The sequence below is a fragment of the Polypterus senegalus genome, chromosome 5 (assembly GCF_016835505.1).
Source record: "Polypterus senegalus isolate Bchr_013 chromosome 5, ASM1683550v1, whole genome shotgun sequence".
NCBI lineage: Eukaryota > Metazoa > Chordata > Cladistia > Polypteriformes > Polypteridae > Polypterus > Polypterus senegalus.
In genome coordinates, this window is record NC_053158.1 from 169,784,003 (window position 1) to 169,805,086 (window position 21,084).

Here is a 21,084-nt window from a genome sequence, read left to right on the forward strand (position 1 = left end):
TGAGAAGCGGAACATGTCCCACACCAAAAGTGACGGGCGTTTACTTTGCCCTGGTCCTCATCGCCTAGCCCATACATCTTGAAGCCACAATTTCGGTCCAGCCTCATCCATCCAGCCTTTGGGGTGTACACGAACAGTAATGCCTGCAGGAAATTTTATGTTCTTTGGGAATGACTTCCTCTTGAATATTATCGTTGGGTGTAGCTTTGTACCATCTGCCAAGCAAGAGAGGACAACGGTGAAATGGGTTTTTTCATGGCCTGTTTAAGTACGGTCTTCTCACCAATACCTGCTACAGTTCGATTCCCTAGCATATCAAATGTCATTGGCGTTTCATCCATGTTACCAATGTTACTGAGATCAAAGTCATGCCTTTTTCTTTGCTTGATAATAAATTTATGAAATTCTTCAAGATCTATTGGCAGCTTCTGCGCGATTTTTGTTCGCTGATGAAGGCACAGCCCATATCTGTTCATAAACCGTGTACACCAGCCAGCCGATGCTTGAAATTTCAACAAAGGATTACTATCGATCGTTAAATACTTTCCTTCTTTTGCCAATTGAAGTGCCCGTAACCGAATCCTCGAACGAGTCACAATGTATCCATTTTGCCTGCATTCCACAATCCAGTCATTCAAGTCCTTTTCCAGTCCACTGAAAGGTGAAAGTCTAAAACGCAATGCTTTCTTAGACTTTGGCATTGCTTGTAGCGAAGACTTATTTTTTCTCCAATCTTTTACAAGTTTTTCGCTAACGCAAAACTCTCTACCAGCCACACAATTATTGGTTTCCTCAGCACGCTGAATAACTTTCAGTTTGAACGATGCGGGATACGATGCTCTTGTCTTCTTTTCAGAATTCATGATCGTACCGGTAAGAAGTTTAACTTAATATATTAATCTATTTTACTAATAAACTGCAATTAAATATACATAGGCTAATAATGCAGAGCATGTGGGGTCATCAAGCTTCTTCCAGAAACAATTCAATGCAAATTTAATAAAGAGCTGCAAAACGTTGCACCAAATGAACGTTGAGTAGATTGTATTAAATCCATCCATCCATTTTCCAACCCGCTGAATCCGAACACAGGGTCACGGGGGTCTGCTGGAGCCAATCCCAGCCAACACAGGGCACAAGGCAGGAACCAATCCCGGGCAGGGCGCCAATCCACCGCAGGACACACACAAACACACCCACACACCAAGCACACACAAGGGCCAATTTGGAATCGCCAGTCCACCTAACCTGCATGTCTTTGGACTGTGGGAGGATGTTGTTGATTATTTTTCGGACAATAAGGCGCACTTAAAATCCTTAAATTTTATCAAAAATCGACAGTTCGCCTTGTAATCTGGTGCGCCTTATGTATTAATTCTGGTTGTGCTTACTGACCTCGAACCGATTTTATGTGGTACACGGTGCTCAAAAATCTGTTAAAATGTTTTAGAATGACTTTGGTAAGCTACAAAGCTGCACCGCTTGATGGATTGTTGGAGCATTACGGCTACCGTAGTCAGGAAGTTTACATCAGGAGACCGGATGGCTTTTTCCACAAATCTCTGTCTCTATTGATCTGAGACTCCATGCGCGCCAATCTCACCGATACTGTCAAAATCCAAGTGAAGCAAACTAATTCGGAGCTTGCCATCATTCCGGGTGGATTAACCAAAGAACTCCAACTGTTAGATATCGGTGTCAACAGGTCGTTCAAAGTTAAATTGCGAGATGCGTGGGAGCATTGGATGAAGGAAGGCGAACACACATTCACCAAGACAGGAAGGCAACGGCAGGCGAGTTACGCCACTATCTGCCAATGGATCGTGGATGCCTGGGCTAAGGTATCAGTCTCAAGTATCTTTGAGCTTTCATCACTAAACAGCTAAGTAACAGCAATGAGACTGACTCGGATAATGACGAGAGAGATCCGGGCATGCTTGATGCTGAAATCGCCCAACGGTTTACCTCAGACACTGAGGATGAAGAATTTGATAGATTTGTGAAAGAGGATTGAACTGAAAAAGTGAGTGTATTGTTTTGTATTTTATGTTACAATTGAGCAATGTTGAGTTATTGTGAATGAGTTGAATAAAGTTTGACTTATCCGTTTTGTTTCGCTGAATGCGCTTTATAATCCGATGTGCCTTATGTATGAAAGTAGACCCATTCATTGATATTGTGCTTTAAAATCCGGTGCACCTTATGGTCCGAAATACTGTATGTTTCTGGATACCGCCATCTACTGGCAGCTAATGGTATGTTTGTTATCCAAAACCTGCAAAAGCTAATGCTCAAATTCAAGTGCGGTATTTCACAGTTTAAAGAATTATTTAATGAAATTAGTGTTGCCCTGTGGATAAGTCGACTTTGTGTTTTTGAATGAATTTTAAGGCATACATTTTTTGACTTATACATGAGTATCTACGGTAAATTTGAATTACAAATTTAAGTTACAGATTTTGTTGACAATAAAAACCCCTGGTGCATGGACATTGAGGATTGAGTAAAGAACAAATATGCTGGACTTTGAGGATTAAAAACAATTCTAGTTTGAAGAATCTCATTTTTGATTGATTAAGGTCAGGATAGGGAAATAAGACCATGAGTCAATAACTCCATTCTGGTGGGTGTCAACAGTTCAGCTTGGTGGTGGTGGTGATTTAATGGTGTGGGGTATATTTTGTTGGCACTCTTTGAAACTAATATAAGTGATACATTTCTGACACCTTCTTGAGCCTTGCAGAAAGATTTGTGATTGTTTGAGGGGAAAAAGGCTGACCAACTTGTCTTTGAGCAAATTCACTCTGTTAATGTCTATTTAACTTGTAATTTGAGGCTTCTCATTTGAGAAGACAAAAGTTCTTCTACTGAGATTTTCTTCCTAAACATAAAGCATGCCTACTGTATCCTGTATATTAATACAAATTAATCTTATAATTCTAAGGGTTTTTTTTTCTTTCAGGTTTGTTTCTTACTGTTTGCTATCCTGTACATAGCCTCCTACTTCATCATTACCAGGTATAAAAGGAAAGCTGGTAAGTGCAACATTTAATTATTGGACTTGTTCAAAATATTTGCTCTTTGGTGACTTATGTTCAGTTCTCAAGTTAAAATAAATAATATAAGGTGCTGCTAAAGCCCATTCAATTTGTACATAGCCCAAGATTCTTGGTTTGAAAGTGATTTTTTTGAAATCGCAGGGTACAGTTAGGTCCATAAATATTTGGACAGAGACAACTTTTTTTCTAATTTTGGTTCTGTACATTACCACATTGAATTTTAAATGAAGAAATGAAATGCAGTTGAAGTGCAGACTTTCAGCTTTAATTCAGTGGGTTGAACAAAAAGATTGCATAAACATGTGAGGCAACTAAAACATTTTTTAACACAATCCCTTTATTTCAGAGGCTCAAAAGTAATTGGACAAATGACTCAAAGACTGTCAAATCATGATCAAATAAAGATGACAGAATAACAACTTTCCAACCCAGTGTCATAATTACAAAGTATTGCAAGGTCTGCCCTTTTCTGACAGCCAATAATGTATTGCCTGACAGAGCTGGTATCCATGTTGAAAGCTTCACAGGTTCTGTGAGTTCAGCCAGAATCTCTGCCATTTTTCCCGTTTTCATTTTATTATTGAACATAAAACATGAGACATCAGACAGACAATCCTTTCTTCTGTTTGCAACATCCAAAATATCCACTTTACTTATTCCTTTGCATTATATGCATTTTACTTTTGGGTCAGAGCTCATAGGTTGTCAGCTCTGTTGCACACTAAGCCCACTGCTTTGACTTAAGGGGCCTGTCACATACTAGTTATGTCACACTACAGAAGTGGCAGTGACAAGAGTGACTTCCCTTGTCTTCCTAAGATTATGTAAATAAAGTTTGTGACTGAAAATTGCTTGAAAAGTCAAGTAATGTGACATAATCTTTAAACTGGAAAAGGAAATGGGTGGTTTCAGTAACTTTAAGGGAAAAATGGCAGGAGAAATAAAGGGGGGAGCAAACTTATCACAATGACAAATCACTTACACAAAATAAAATTTAAAATTCAATCATTTTGAAATCATTAGTTGTTACTAATAATCACTTTATTTTACTTGGCATTAGAAACATTGTAATAATTCAATTTTGTTTGTCTTTAAATTGTATTGAGTTTGTTACTTTTGATTTTGATTGCAGTAAATAAAATTTTATATTAAAGCCAAAATCAACACAGTGCTAATGTTGCTTTATTTTTGAAAATGCTTATTTGTTTACTGTTTTGTTAAGTAGGATGTTGTACCGTGTTAGCCATTTTGGAAGTAATGAGAAGTCAAGCAAAATTACGTCTTGCCTGAAGAAGGGGCCTGAGTTGCCTTGAAAGCTCGCATATTGTAATCTTTTTAATTAGGCAATAAAGCTTGACTTTTCATTAATTTGTTAACAAAATATGTACGTATTAAAATGTTACCTTGTATTAGACTTGAACCCAAATTTCCAGAGTTAGATTTTCAATTATTTTAAGTTTTTTAGCAATCAATATATTAACCTAATCTTGATTTGGTTCATCCCATTTAAATTTTTGTTTAAATTTAAAGTTGATTTTAAATATTTCAGCAGCCTGTACAGTAAAGCATAACACATTATTAAATTGTCTAAATTTAATGTGGAGTGAGTCCTTTTTGGAGCAGTTTATTATTATATATAATATAAACTGCTCAAAAAATTAAAGGAACATTTTGAAAACAAAACATCTCAATGGAAAAAAAAATCATGCTGGATATCTATACTGATATGGTCTAGGTAATGTGTTAGGAACGAAAGGATGCCACATCATTTGGAAATGAAAATTATCAATCTGCAGAGGGCTGAATTCAAAGACACCCCAGAAATCAAAGTGAAAAAATGATGCGGCAGGCTAGTCCATTTTGCTGAAATTTCATTGCAGCATCTCAAAATTGTACTGTGTAGTATGTATGGCCCCAAATGCTTGTATGCATGCCTGACAACGTCGGGGCATGCTCCTAATGAGAAGATTGATGTTGTGCTGAGGGATCTCCTCCCAGATTTGGACCAGGGCATCACTGAGCTCCTGAACAGTCTGAAGTGCAACCTGGAGGCGTCAGATGGACCGAAACATAATGTCCCAGAGGTGTTCTATTGGATTTAGGTAAGGCGAGCATGGGGGCCAGTCAATGGTATCAATTCCTTCATCCTCCAGGAACTGCCTGCATACTCTCGCCACATGAGACCGGGCATTGTCATGCACCAGGAGGAACCCAGGACACACTGCACCAGCATAGGGTCTGACAATGGGTCCAAGGATTTCATCTAGATACCTAATGGCAGTCAAGGTGTCGTTGTCTAGCCTGTAGAGGTCTGTGCGGCCCTCCATGGATATGCCTCCCCAGACCATCAGTAACCCACCACCAAAACGGTCATGCTGAACGATGTCACAGGCAGCATAATGTTCTCCACAGCTTCTCCAGACCCTTTCACGTCTGTCACATGCGCTCAGGGATAACCAGCTCTCATCTGTGAAAAGCACAGGGTGCCAGAGATGGACCTGCCAATTCTGGTATACTATGGCAAATGCCAGTCAAGCTCCATGGTGCCAGGCAGTGAGCACAGGGCCCATTAGAGGACGTTGGGCCCTCAGGCCATCCTCATGAAGTCTGTTTTTGATTGTTTGGTCAGAGACATTCACAGCAGTGGCCTGCTGGAGGTCATGTTGTAGGGCTCTGGCAGTGCTTATCCTGTTCCTCCTTGCCTAAAGGAGCAGATACCAGTCCTGCTGATTGATTAAGGACCTTCTATGGCACTGTCCAGCTCTCCTAGAGTAACTGCCTGCCTCCTGGAATCTTCTCCATGCCCCTGAGACTGTGCTGGGAGACACAGCATACCTTCTGGCAATGGCACGTATTGATGTGCCATCTTGGAGAAGTTGGACTACCTGTGCAATCTCTGTAGGGTCCAGGTATCACCTCATGCTACCAGTAGTGACACTGACCGTAGCCAAATGCAAAACTAGTGAAAAACAGTAAGAAAAGATGAGGAGGGAAAATGTCAGTGGCCTCCACCTGTTAAACCATTCCTGTTTTAGTGGCCATCTCATTGTTGCCCCTCTAGTGCACCTGTAGTTAATTTCATTAACACCAAAGCATCTGAAACTAATTAACAACCCCCTCTGCTACTTAACTGACCAGATAAATATCTCAGAAGTTTCATTGACTTGATGCTATGCTATATAAAATACATATTTATTGTGACTTGGGAGTCAATGTCTTGCTCCACCCCTTAAGATGAGGCTGAGTCTCAGTACCTTAGCAAGGCCAGTTTTATTCAACTCAAAACTGGAACAGCAAGGGTATTTATTGTAGCGGGATCTACCAATTTACTAAACACAGATACAGCTTTGTGTCTTTGGCAGCGGTCAGCTTGTAGTTGTTTCTGTGGCACTGTGATCCTGCCTGTTGCCTTGGTGGCAAACAAGCAACCCTGAGCAGATGTGGTAGCGTCTCAAAAGAGTTCAGAAGTCTCACTATATATATATATATATCATAACAACATTAGACAGTTGCATAAATTTGCCCACCCCAACAGAGAGACACTGCCTGGCCAAAAGAAAAGTCGCCACCAAAAAAAAAGGTCACATACTCTAATATTTCGTTGGACCACCTTTAGCTTTGATTACGGCACACATTCGCTGTGGCATTGTTACGATAAGCTTTTGCAATGTCACAAGATTTAGTTCCATCAGGTGTTGCAATAAGTTTTCACCAAGATCTTGCATTGATGATGGTAGAGTCTGACTGCTTTGCAAAGCCTTCTCCTGCACATCCCAAAGATTCTCAATGGGGTTAAGGTCTGGACTGTGTGGTGGCCAATTCATGTGTGAAAATGATGTCTCATGCTCCCTGAACCACTCTTTCACAATTTGAGCCCGATGAATCCTGGCATTGTCATGTTGGAATATGAACTTGCCATCAGGGAAGAAAAAAATCCATTGATGGAATAACCTGGTCATTCAGTATTTTCAGGTAGTCAGCTGACCTCATTCTTGGAGCACATACTGTTGCTGAACCTAGACCTGACCAACTGCAGCAACCCCAGATCATAGCACTGCTCCCACAGGCTTGTACAGTAGGCCCTAGCCATGATGGGTGCATCACTTCATCTGCCTATCTTCTTACGCTGATGCGCCCATCACTCTGGAACAGGGTAAATCTGGACTCATCAGACCACATGACCTTCTTCCATTGCTCCAGAGTCCAATCTTTATGCTCCCTAGCAAATTGAAGCCTTTTTTTCCGGTTTGCCTCACTGATTAGTGGTTTTCTTATGGCTACACAGCTGTTCAGTCCCAATCCTTTGAGTTCCCTTCGATTGTGCGCGTGGAAATGCTCTTACTTTCACTATTAAACATAGACCTGAGTTCTACTGTTGTTTTTCTTCAATTTGATTTCACCAAATCTTTAAATGATCGCCGATCACGATCATTCAGGATTTTTTTTCGGCCACATTTCTTCCTCGAAGACGATGGGTCCTCACTATCTTTCCAGTTTTTAATAATGTGTTGGACAGTTCTTGACCCAATTTTAGTAGTTTCTGCAATCTCCTTAGATGTTTTCTCTGCTTGATGCATGCCAATGATTTGACCCTTCTCAAACAGACTAACATCTTTTCCACGACCACGAGATGCGTCTTTCGACATGGTTGTTTAAGAAATGAGAAGCAACTCATTGCACCAGTTGGGGTTAAATAACTTGTTGCCAGCTGAAAGATAATCGCCCTTGCAGTAATTATCCAATACGAGGCTCGTACCTATTTGCTTAGTTAAATCCAGGTGGCAACTTTTTTTTTGGCCAGGCAGTGTATTACATCAATACTTTGTTGAGCCTCCTTTTGCAAATATTACAGCCTCTAGATGCCTCCTATAGCCTTTGATGAGTGTCTGGATTCTGGATGGAGGTATTTTTGACCATTCTTCCATACAAAATCTCTCCAGTTCAGTTAAATTTGATTGCTGCCGAGCATGGACAGCCTGCTTCAAATCATCCCATAGATTTTCAATAATATTCAAGTCAGAGGACTGTGGTGGCCATTCCAGACCATTGTACTTCTCCATTTACATGAATGCCTTTGTAGATTTTGAACTGTGTTTTGGGTCATTGTTTTGTTGGAATATCCAACCCCTACGTAATTTAAACTTTGTGACTGATGCTTGAACATTATCCTGAAGAAATTTGTTGATATTGGGTTGAATTCATCTGACCCTTGACTTTAAGAAGGACCCCAGTCCCTGAACTAGCCCCACAGCATGATGAAACCTCCACCAAATTTGACAGTAGGTAGCAGGTGTTTTTCTTGGAATGTGGTGTTCTTCTTTCGGCATGCAAAGCACTTTTTGTTATGACCAGATACCTCAATTTTTGTCTCATCAGTCCAAAGCACTTTGTTCCAAAATGAGTCTGGCTTGTCTAAAGGAGCATTTGCATAAAACAAGCGACTCTGTTTGTGGCGTGAGTGCAGAAAGGGCTTCTTTCTCATCACCCTGCCATACAGATGTTCTTTGTGCAAATTGCGCTGAATTGTTGAACGATGTACAGATATACTATCTGCAGCAAAATGTTCTTGCAGGTCTTTGGAGGTGATCTGTGGTTTGTCTGTAACCATTCTCACAATCCTGTGCATATGCCGCCTCTGTATTTTTCTTGGCCTGCCAGATCTGGGTGGGTTTAACAGCAACTGTGCCTGTGGCCTTCCATTTCCTGATTACATTCCTTACAGTTGAAACTGACAGTTTAAACTTCTGAGATAGCTTTTTGTAGCCTTCCCCTAAACCACGATACTGAACAATCTTTGTTTTCAGATCTTTTGAGAGTTGCTTTGTGGATCCCATGCTGTCACTCTTCACAGGAGAGTCAAAGGGAAGCACAACATGCAATTGACCACCTTAAATACCTTTTCTCATGATTGGACACACCTGTCTATGAAGTTCAAGGCTTAACAAGCTAATCCAGCCAATTTGGTGTTGCAAGTAAACAGTATTGAGCAGTTACATGGATTCAAATCAGCAAAATTACAAGGATACCCAAATTTTTGCACAGCCAGTTTTTCACATTTGATTTAATTTCATACAACTAAATACTGCTTCACTAAAAATCTTTGTTCAGTAAACACCCCAGTACGCAGATGTTCCTAGGAAATGAAAGCCATGCCACTGTTATCTTTTTTGTTGAAAGTAGAGTAAATTATTATGTGTGTGTGTGTACAGTATGTGTATGTGTATATGTATGTATGTATATATATATATATATATATATAATATCCACCCGTGTTGGCTAGCCTTCAGCGAAAACTTATACGGCTGTAGGTCAAGAAACCACCGGGTGACCCGCGGATTCGACTCCTTGTGCAGAGCCATCTACTATAGAGGTGCATGGTCCGTGACAAGGGTGAATTCCCGGCCCAACAGGTAGTACCTAAGCTGAGTAATTGCCCATTTAATTGCCAAAGCCTCCCTTTCCACCGCTGCACACCCGATCTCCCGGTCCAACAGTTTCCGGCTCAGGAACATAATAGGGTGTTTCACACCATTGACACTTTGGCTCAGCACGGCCCCCAGGCCTGTGTCCGAAGCGTCCGTCTGGAGTATGAAAGGCAAAGAAAAGTTAGGTGCCATCAAAATAGGTGTGGACGTGAGGGCCTGCTTTAAGTCACCAAATGCAGCGCCTGTCTTCTCAGTCCATACCACAATGTTTGGGGCCCTCTTTTTTGTTAAATCAGTCAAGGGTGCCGCTCTCTCCGAGAACCGGGGTACAAACCGGCGGTAGTACCCGGCTAACCCGAGAATGGCTTGGACCTGCTGCTTGGTTCGCGGATGGGGCCATTTCAAAATGGCATCAACTTTGGAGCACTGTGGCCTTACGGTACCCTGACCCACCAGGTAGTCTAAATATTTGGCCTCACTCAATCCAAAGAAGCATTTCTTGGGATTAATCCGGAGCCCGGCCTCACCAAATGTCCGCAATACCGCTCGGACATGCTGTAGGTGTTCCCTCCATGTGCTGGAATAGATGACCATGTCATCCAGGTAGGCAGCACTGTATGAGTTATGAGGCCAGAGCGTTTTGTCCACCAGACGCTGGAAGGTTGCTGGAGCCCCATGTAACCCAAATGGAAGAACACGATACTGCCAGTGTCCGCTAGGGGTACTAACCGCATTTTTTTTTCTTTGCGGAGTCCGTTAAAGGAACCTGCCAATACCCTTTTGTAATGTTCAGTGTGGTCAAATATCGAGCCTGTCCAAGCCTCTCGAGGAGGTCATCCACTCGTGGCATTGGATAGGCATCAAATTGGGAGACTTGATTAAGCCGACGGAAGTCACTGCAAAACCTCAAACTCCCTTCAAGCTTACCGACGAGCACAATGGGGCTGGACCAGTGACTATAACTTTCCTCAATCACACCTAGTTCCAGCATGCGCTTGATCTCAAGCTTCACTTCAGCCCTTTTTAACTCGGGAAGATGAGACGGGCGTTCTCGGACAATAACCCCGGGCTCTGTCACAATGTTGTGCTGAACCAGAGAGGTCCATCCGGGGTTCTCACTGACTACCTCCTGTACGGCCCGGATAACTGTTTCCAGCTCCTACCGTTGTCTGGGACTTAAGTCCGTACCGAAGTTAAGGCTGTGTGTGTGAGCGAAGAGTGAGCGGGGCTGGCCGGAGGAGGGATCAGGGTCCCTGTCCTTCCACGGTTTCGGCAGGTTCACCAAATAGTCGACCAGTCCCTTCCTTTCCTTAACTTCCTAGGGGCCTTGCCAATGGGCAAGCAACTTAGAATGGGAGGTAGGCACTAGGACCATGACCCGATCTCCCGGATCTCCCGAAGAGACGTGCGGTTGTAGTAACGGGCCTGTGCTGCTTGAGCCTCTTCCATGTGACTTTTAAGGAGAGGCCGAATCTTTCCAAATCTATCGCGTAACTGTGCGATATACTCTAATATTCCCAGAGGTTGTCGCCCATACAGTAATTCAAAAGGGGAGAACCCCGTGGAGGCTTGTGGGACTTCCCGATAGGCAAAATGGACGAGGGGAAGGAGCTGATCCCAGTTCCTTCTATCCTCGCTGACCACCTTACGCAGCATTTGTTTGAGAGTCTGATTAAACCTCTCCACTAATCCGTCGGTTTGAGGATGATACACCGCAGTCTTTAAATGTTTTATTTTCAGTAATCTGGCAGTCTCCTTGAACATCTCCGAGGTGACAGGTGTCCCCTGGTCCATCAAGGTTTCCTTGGGGATACCCACGTGCGCAAAGACCCCTAGTAACTCCTGTGCGATGGCTTTAGAAGTGGCTGAGCGCAACAGAACAGCTTCGGGGTATTTGGTAGCATAATCCACAAGGACTAGAATGTACTTGTGTCCTCGGACTGAGGGCCCTAGAGGTCCAACTATATCGACCGCAATTCTTTGGAAGGTAATGTCAATCAGGGGAATAGGAACGAGGGGAGCATGTTCCTTTCTTGGAATTTGTCACAGTTGACACTCCGGGCAGGAAGCGCAAAAGCGACGAACCTCCTCATTGATTCCCGGCCAGTAGAAACGGAGCTTGATTCGCTCCAGTTTTTTCGGTGCCCAAGTGGCCACCTAGGAGGTGGGCATGTGCTAATTCACAGACCTTTCGCCGGTAGGTCCGCGGGATTAGCAGCAGCCTTCTCTCCTGCCCGTCATGCATTGCTACGCGATAGAGAAGGTCATTGTCTAATACAAAGTGAGGACCCTGTGGCATTGACTGGTTTGTGCGCTGGCCGTTGACTAGGACCACTGCATTTTTTGCAAATTTCAGGGAGTCGTCACTCCACTGCTCCCTTTTAAAAGAGGCCGGCGTCTCTCTAAATTGGAACCGCAAAAGGGAGAGAGGGTCTGCATTGACCTCAATGGGCGTGGTTTCCTCCCGCTCCACTGCAGCTTTGGTGGATGACGTGTCAGCACGCGACGGCCCGGGAGTTGCCACGTCATCAAGGACGGCCGCTTCGTCTCTCTCTGCCTGCTGATTACACGACGTGGAAGCAGCTTGAGACGGCTCATCTCTATCCATGACTAGGCCCAAGTGAACCCCGGGAGTGGTAGGTGTCTCACCGCTTTTGATATTAGGCCAGTCCCGCCCTAGTATCACTGGGTGTGGAGAATCAGGAAGGATTGCCCTGGTTACTTTCTGAACTGATCCTCCGTAGCTGATGACACAAGCGGCGGTCCTGTACCAGCAGGTTTCCCCGTGGACACAGGTTATACCGGTCTTAAATTTTAACCACTGTTGCGGTAGCACAAATCGGCGGGCAACAATGGAAATGTTGCTGCCGGTATCAAACAGAGCAGGTTTTATACCCATTAACAATCACCACGCCTGTGTGTGGAACCGCCAACGGGTTTGTCAGAGCACACCAAACCCTCTTCCCCCTCCACCTGCATTCCACCTCATTCCCAAGTGGTTTGCGCGCCCGTGGCCGGAGGGACGTCGGCACAAGCTCTGGGTTGTACCTGGTTGCTAGGTTTTGGGACGTACTCCAGCCGAGTTCGGCCAAGGGACGGTTCAGCTCCCCCAGATTGTGAGGCCGTCCTTTGTTTTTCTGCGAGCTCTATGAGCTCTGCCATGTTTTTGAATTGTCTACCCCAGACCAGCTGGGTGAAGCCCCGGGGTATTGTGTCCAGAAGCAGGTAGCAAGCCACCTGCTCTATTATTTGAAAGGGCTCGAGTTCCTGTGGCCGTAGCCACTACCCTACCTTTGCCCATAGGGACCAGGCTTGTTGTGGGGTCGGCCGCTTTGGGTCAAACCTCCAGTTTTCAGGCTACTCACCTTCCAGTCTGGGGCACCCTTAGATGGAAATCGGGGCTCTGGCTTCACAGGGTGGCGGGCACTCTCCTCCGAGAGAGCATTAACAGCCCTCTTCGCCTCCCCCTTCCGAAGCAGCCCAAGTCTTTGAGCCCCTCCCGAACACTCCCTGGCCTGCCTAGGTTGCCTAGTGGAGCATGCCGGGAGCAGAGCCTGTACCGGGACACCCTCCCCGCCTGGAAACTCGGCCCCGGTACGTTTCCACCTGAATGTGTTGCAGGTCCTGTCCCCTTCTCTTCCAGGACTTCTCGATCTTGCCGGCTACGCCAATTTCACAATAATGAGACATACTCAGATAAAGATTTGGGGCAGCCACCTGTATAATCTGGTATCCTGGCTGCAAAGTCATTCTTTTATGGAAATACACAGCACTGAAGTGCATACAAACGAGTCCAAAACAAGACTGAGGGGAAAGGGAATAAGGGCAGGGTTTTAAAGGGGAAGACCGGAAGTGAGGTCATAAGGATCGTACACGTGTTCTTCAATCATTGGATCAAGCCCGGACGTGACATCACAGGGGCCGGAGCTGGTAAGGTCTACTTCCATTGGCTCGGTCCGGAAGTGACGTCAAGAGAGCCAGGTGGAATCTCCCAGGAATGGTCTACAGGAAAGGGAGAAAAAGAGTCAGTGCACTCTGCCACATCCCGGCATGCCTCAAAACTGCCTTCACTCAAGCCCTTTAGCTGCTTCCCATGCGCACGTGTGTGACAAGGCCCCCTTGGCCCAGACCTATCGAGTCGGGTGACCCTAACCGAGAGGTTGTGAACCCGAGAAAGAGCATCAGCGTTGGCATGGAGAGCGCCTCGGCGATGAACGAGCGAAAACTTATACGGCTGTAGGTCTTCTTGTAGTCCCTAACAGCTTGGTCATCTCTGGTGCCCCTCATACTTCTCTCTTTGGGAAGAACACATACCCACAGGCACAATAAACAAAAGAATTATTAAGTTTATACCATGTATATTTTGTAATTGGTAAACATCAGTCTATTCACAATTTATTATAAACACACAAATCTCTTTTTAAAATATATTTTTGGTATTGCATTACATCTGTCAGTTTATAGTCTTTTTTATACATAAGCATTACATCCATCAGTTAATCAAACATTATATATTGTTACACATACTCAAAATTGAGTAAAATTCTGCAATTTTGATTAAGTAAAACTTAATACAGCCTGATACAACAATGACGAGGTGAACCTAGTATTCAAAACCCTCAGCCTCGTCCATTTATTCCAGCACATTGCTTTAATATTATTGCTGCCATAATTTGCGGTAATGCACACTTGTCTATTTTCTTTTAAGTTAAAATTCTTAAGTATATACTGACTAGGTGTTGCAATGATCTCCCTATTGTGATCTTCTGGGAATTAGCTTATTTGTATACATGCACTTTTTAACGCTCAGTTTTTTAGAAAATGTACAGTGAGGTTCAGGTATGGTTTAGATGTTCTGTTAGACCACAGATCTGTGGTATTCACAAGGTATGTGACACTGGAAAGTTTTTCAGTAATTTTGTCTCTGATCTCAGAGTATAAATTTGGTAATCCTTTGGCAAAAGAAACGTTAGAGCAAAGAATCACTCAGGTTGTAAAAGTTGAAGTCCCGAGCATTGCTAGGGCAACAGGCATGTCTTGCATAAGTGTTATGTCCAAGCATCACCCAGGCAATGGTGTATGTGCATCTTCCCCCTTCACCTGTAAGTGTGATCAGTAACCTTCTAAGGATCACTAACCTCCTCAGTAATAATAGTGTCCTGTAAGAAACGTTTTTCAGCCATCCAGGTGCATGCACTTGCTTATGATATGAGCAGTGATGTTGAGGAGCCTCTCATCGGCAGTGAAGATGAAGTGAGTTTGTCTTGAGGTAGTGAAACTGAAAAGGACAGTGAGCCCGAAAGTGATTCTGATGAATCTGAAAGTGATGCTCGTGTTTGGGTTTCTGTTGACCCTGCCTTAAATAAAGAAGCGCCACCTTGTTTTGATTTTGTGGGGCAGCCAGAAATAAAAGTGGACATAGACAGCCAAGATCCACTTACTTACCTGAAGTAAGAGAACAGGGAGAACATGCAAACTCCACACAGGGAGGACCTGGGAATCGAACCCGGGTGTCCTAACTGCGAGGCAGCAGCACTACCCACTCTGCCACCGTGCCTCCCCTGGTTGAACAGCGTATTTGAAATTCATTCGTGCTATTCCGACAACAAGCTGACAGGACTGTCTCTCATGCAAACTTCACATGCCAGTTAGGCAAAGAAATCATTGCTGTACTTCTACCGTCGATACCACCGTCAAAGCATAGTGGTCACATTCATGTTACTTGTGACCCAGCACATCGAGGATCAGTTCAGAGTGTTTTATTGATCGACATTTCATTGAATTTATATCACCAAAACAGAAGAAGCAGAATCCATCTCGTACATGTGTGGTGTACTGTTCAATAGTTAATCAGTCTGGAAAGAAAATCCGCAAGGAACCACATTATTATTGTCACCACTGTGATGCTGGATTGTGTATTCACTATACTTTAAGATATACCACACAAAAGAAACCTTTTTACAGTATATACAGTATTAGCATTATTATTTTTCATTTCATATTATTATTGTTCATCATCAGTATTGTTATTTGTGTCATTATTTTACTTTTGAGATTTAATAAAAATGTAATTTTGTAAACCAAAATTGCAATGCTTTTACATGGTTTTTTGAGGAAAAAAATGTAATGCTAAGAAGGTTAAAGATGACAGTGTTGGTTTGGAAGTACAAGAGGAAGACTGTGCAGTATAGAGTGTTATGCTCTCTTTGTGCTGAACTATGTAACATTGTTTGAGGTAATGGAATCTATTTGTAGTACTGGTAGCTTTGTAAACAATCTTTTTTAGGGGTAGCTTACATGTGACTCTGCTTTGTTGCTCGCCCAAGTCCTTGAAGCCAAACCATCCTAATGCAGTAATTCCATTAGTGCTCTTTTCATAGTTATCTTAATTTGTACTGTCATCCAGTGGAATAATTTCCCATTACTCTGCTCTATTTCCACCAAATAACCCCAATATATGATTGGTAAATCATAAAATCCATGTTAGGAGCTCAGACTTGGAAACAGACAAGTCATAAGTTAAAGGAAATAACTTGAGCTTAAGCCATTCAGACAAGGATGTACATGCATGCCTGATTGGTGATTTTAATGGTAAGACCAACTGTATATTTGAAAGTGCAAATACCCAAATAACAATGCTGATTTATGTGTACTACACAGCACTGCTGAGTGAATATTTTTGGTGTAAAAAAAATTTGATAATGCTATAGATCCTCTAGAAACTTAGAAATTAAAAATGTATCAAATAAAACCTCAAGTTTAGTTATATTGCCCAGCCCTATTTGAGAGTCATTAATGGCATATTTCCAGTATTCAACATGACATTTTTCTGTTTAAACACATTCATGTTACTTGCGCTCCCATGTGTCATCTGCTGTTTAATGTAGTGCAAGTACATTAAAACAGCACAAGAAGGTTTGGGCCTTTCAAACTGTGACTGCAGAAGGATGACACCTCTTAGAAACACCCATAAGTTATTGCTGCTGTAGATATACAAGCTTAGTGTTACAATATTGTTTTGGTAGCATGGTGGCGTAGTGATAGTGCTGCTACCTCACAACAAGGAGACTGGGGTTCAAGTCCAGGTGCTCTCCATGTGGACTTCATATGTCCTCTCCATGTCCATATAGTTTTCCTCCAGATAATCAAATTTTCTCTTACAGCCTAAAGACATGCAGGTAAGGTCACCTAGGTAATGCTATATTGGCTGTATATGCGTTTGTGTGTGGCAAGGTTATTATAGTTAACAAAAACTAAAATTAAAACTGAAACTATTATTAAAAAACATTTTCATAAATTGAAATAAAATAATTAACAAAGCCTAAATGAAAAACTAAAACTAAACGAAACCATTAAAGTAGTTGGAAAGACTAACTGAAATAAAATAATAATTTACTAAAATATTTTTAGTTTTCATTTTTGAATGAATATTCTTGGAGTTTGTCTTTAACCCTTGTAAGCTTTAACTCTAAAACAGAAAGTTTTAGTGGCGGCTGTTCACACAGCATTTGCGGTGACAGAGCAAGCTGAATGCAGGTGCGTAAAGCGTGTGAAAATGAAAGCGATTTACGTGCCAACTTTCTTTGCGCTTGTTGTATATCAAGATGTAATTCAAATGGCTGAAATCAGAATGTGCAGGTCAGCAAAATGTTTACCATATGGGCAGAAAAATCACCAGTGAGTAACATTTCAGTCTTTACTTTCTCATATACAAAGTATAGAGAAAGTATAGTAATCATATAAAAATTCAACCTCGATATTTTGATGAATCTTGACGTTATAGACCTCCCAGAGTCCAAAAATACTGTTTTTTGGAATTGTGTGTGTGTATGCGCGTGTGTGTGTAAACATGGTAACTCAAAAACGCAACTAGATAGATGGATGAAATTCGGCATGTGGTTGTTACACCATAATTATAAAACTGTAACAACTTTTGGGCCAATTCCATCACCCAGAAGTGGTACTTTACCTGAACACATACTCAATTTTTTTTTTTTAATTCATGCAGCTGCAGAGTCCGATATTATTCAACTTTACATTTATAATAATTGTTCTATATATGATTAATTTGATTTGATTTGTTGTTGATGGTTCCTTAATGAACATAATATGAAAATATAATTGTCTTGCAGTTTACTCCTTAAATATCCATCCCCATATCTGAGTATACAGTTGTGCTTGAAAGTTTGTGAACCCTTTAGAATTTTCTATAGTTCTGCATAAATATGACCTAAAACATCATCAGATTTTCAGTCAAGTCCTAAAAGTAGATAAAGAGAAACCAGTTAAAGTAATGAGACAAAAATTTTATACTTGGTCATTTATTTATTGAGGAAAATGATCGAATATTACATATTTGTGAGTGGCAAAAGTATGTGAACGTTTGCTTTCAGTATCTGTTGTGACCCCCCTTTGCAGCAATAACTGCAACTAAACATTTCCGGTAACTTTTGATCATTCCTGCACATCGGCCTGGAGGAATTTTAGCCCATTCTTCCGTACAGAACAGCTTCAACTCTGGGATGTTGGTGGGTTTCCTCACATTAACTGCTCACTTCAGGTCCTTCCACAACATTTCGATTGGATTAAGGTCAGGACTTTGACTTGGCCATTCCAAAACATTAACTTTATTCTTCTTTAACCATTCTTTGGTAGAGCAACTTGTGTGCTTAGAGTTGTTGTCTTGCTGCATGACCCACCTTCTCTTGATATTCAGTTCACGGACAGATGTCCTGATATTTTCCTTTAGAATTCTCTGATATAATTCAAAATTCATTGTTCCATCAATGAAGGCAAGCCGTCCTGGCCCAGATGCAGCAAAACAGGCCCAAACCATGATACTACCACCACCATGTTTCACAGATGGAATAAGGTTCTTATGCTGGAATGCAGTGTTTTCCTTTCTCCAAACATAACGCTTTTCATTTTAACCAAAAAGTTCTATTTTGGTCTCATCCGTCCACAAAACATTCTTCCAATATCCTTCTGGTTTGTCCACGTGATCTTTAGCAAACTGCAGACGAGCAGCAATGTTTTTTGGAGAGCAGTGGCTTTCTCCTTGCAACCCTGCCATGCACACCATTGTTGTTCAGTGTTCTCCTGATGGTGGACTCATGAACATGAACATTAGCCAATGTGAGAGAGGCCTTCAGTTGCTTAGAAGTTACCCTGCTGTCCTTTGTGACCTCGCCGACTATTACATGCCTTGCTTTTGAAGTGATCTTTGTTGGTTGGCCACTCCTGGGGAGGGTAACAGTGGTCTTGAATTTCCTCCATTTCTACACAGTCTGTCTGACTGTGGATTGGTGGAGTCCAAACTCTTTAGAGATGGTTTAGTTATCTTTTCCAGCCTGATGAGCATCAACAACTCTTTTTCTGAGGTCCTCAAAAATCTCCTTTGTTCATGCCATGATATACTTCCACAAACATGTGTTGTGAAGAGCAGACTTTGATAGATCCCTGTTCTTTAAATAACACAGGGTTCCCACTCACACCTGATTCTCATCCCATTGACTGAAAACACCTTACTCTAATTTCACCTTCAAACTAACTGCTAATCCTGGAGGTTCACATACTTTTGCCACTAACAAATATGTAATATTCGATCATTTTCCTCAATAAATAAATGACCAAGTATAATATTTTTGTCTCATTTGTTTAACTGGTTTCTCTTTATCTACTTTTAGGATTTGAGTGAAAATTATGATATTTTAGGTCATATTTTTGCAGAAATACAGAAAATTCTAAAGGATTCACAAACTTTCAAGCACAACTGTACAAGAAAGTATAGGGGAGATCACTCCTGGTTTTTGAAAATAAAATGGCACTGATCAAGAGGCTGACTAGGTCATCGTACAAGATCAGCCTATTGTTTCTGACTAATCACTTTTGCTTTAAACACATTGTTTAACAATGAAGCGATACAAACAAAGGTAGGTAGGTGAAGAGAGTCTGCCAAGTGATGAAAAACTAAATGTACTAATGGGTTTTTGTATTTATTCTATATTTATTAATTTATCTTTTTTAGTTCATATTCACAACTCAAAATAACTGATATTGTGAAAGTAATCCATTAGTAGAATTATATTTTAAAATGTCTCCTTTTTTCAATGTTTTTCTCTTTCTCTCAAAATAGATATTTGAAATATCATATTCTTTTTGTTCCTAACATCAGCCTTGTCATACTTATTGCATACTAGGGATTTTTCCTGCCTTACATCCAAACTTGCTTGGGTAGGCTTCAGGTTTCCTGTGATCCTACTCTAGATAAACAGGTTTAGATAATGTATATATTGTTCTTAATCTCAGATGCAATCTCTGTTGTTTTATGCCTGTCCGTATTCCTATTACCTGCTCTTGCTCTGCTCATTATGGGTTTACTGTCCTTTATGTTGGGCTACTCAAGACTTACCACCCCTAACCTTGACACTACATGCTTGTTTTTCTTTGTTTACCTCAATACAGCTAGGTGGGGTCTGCACACTGATTCAAGTCTATGAGCCCTGTTCTTTCTAAGCCCCCGTGACTTTCTTGAGAAAATATTTTAAAAAATTATGAAATTGTGTAAAATTGTTCATATTCCGTATCTAGTTTTGATTATGCTTGTTGTTATCAGACAAAAACAAAACCAGATAGTAAACCATGTTGTGTAGGAAGCTTCCACTAACATTAAACTCGTATCCAAATCTGTTAAGTGTACAGTTCTGTCTGATTGTGATACAAAACTAAACTCTGTAGGAGCTCCATGCCATAATTACTAAATCTAAAGCTTACAGAAATGTCTTTGTGAAATAAAAACTAAATTAAAACTAAAAATACACAATGAAGGAAAACTAAAATTAAACTGAATTTCCAAGTAAGGTCAGAAAAATTATATAAAATAAAAACTAATATAAAAAGGAAAACTATAATAACCGTGGTGTGCGGTTGTGTGTGTTCGCTGTGTGATAGGCGTGTGTCCTTTTCATTCGTTGTTTCTGCCTTATGCCCAATGCTTGCTGGGATAGGCTTCAGCTTCCTTGAACCAGTGCTCTCTGGGTAATTAGTTTCAAAAATGGATGGATGGTATTGCTTCTGTTGATGTAGTATTTGGCTTTGTGGTTAGATTCTAGATTTTTACATTTATTTAAAATTGAGAACCGCACAGATAAGTTTTGATTATGTTGATGTATACCTTATTTATTTACACATGTTTCCTAAGTGAATTTAAAAACGACATATATTTACCATTTTTATTTTTTAGATGATCATGAAGATGAAGATGCCATAGTCAACAGAATATCGTATGTACTATGCATTGAAATCAGTGATCCTAAATGATTTATTGTTTAGCAAGTAAAATATTTTCTGCAATTTTCTTTAATGTCTACAACTGTTCAGATTGTTGGAATTTTAATCAGTTGCAAAAAAATCTGTTAGATTAAATAAAATGTATTCAGATTGATGTATGTGATTGGTCTGATAATGTTCACATTTTTGAAAAGTAATTAGTTATATTTAATATTTCATTGTATTACTTCAATAGTATGCTTTTTTTGCTTTTAGTTAATCAAGGTGTATTATTAAAGGACAGGCAAGAAGATAGAGTACAACTCTTTTTG

General features: G+C 41.3%; 1 protein-coding gene across 2 annotated transcripts in view; it reads left to right on the forward strand.

Moving 5' to 3' along the window:
• Window positions 1-21,084, forward strand: part of lmbr1 (limb development membrane protein 1) — a 167,836-nt gene that overhangs the window by 18,891 nt on the left and 127,861 nt on the right. Inside the window, exons 2-3 of one of the 2 annotated variants that reach the window (XM_039753618.1) lie at window positions 2,963-3,035; window positions 20,727-20,766. In XM_039753618.1, the coding sequence (XP_039609552.1) occupies window positions 2,963-3,035; window positions 20,727-20,766 (113 nt within the window). Of the gene's footprint in view, window positions 1-2,962; window positions 3,036-20,726; window positions 20,767-21,084 lie in introns of those variants that run through there. The other variant, XM_039753619.1, reaches the window with a different exon arrangement.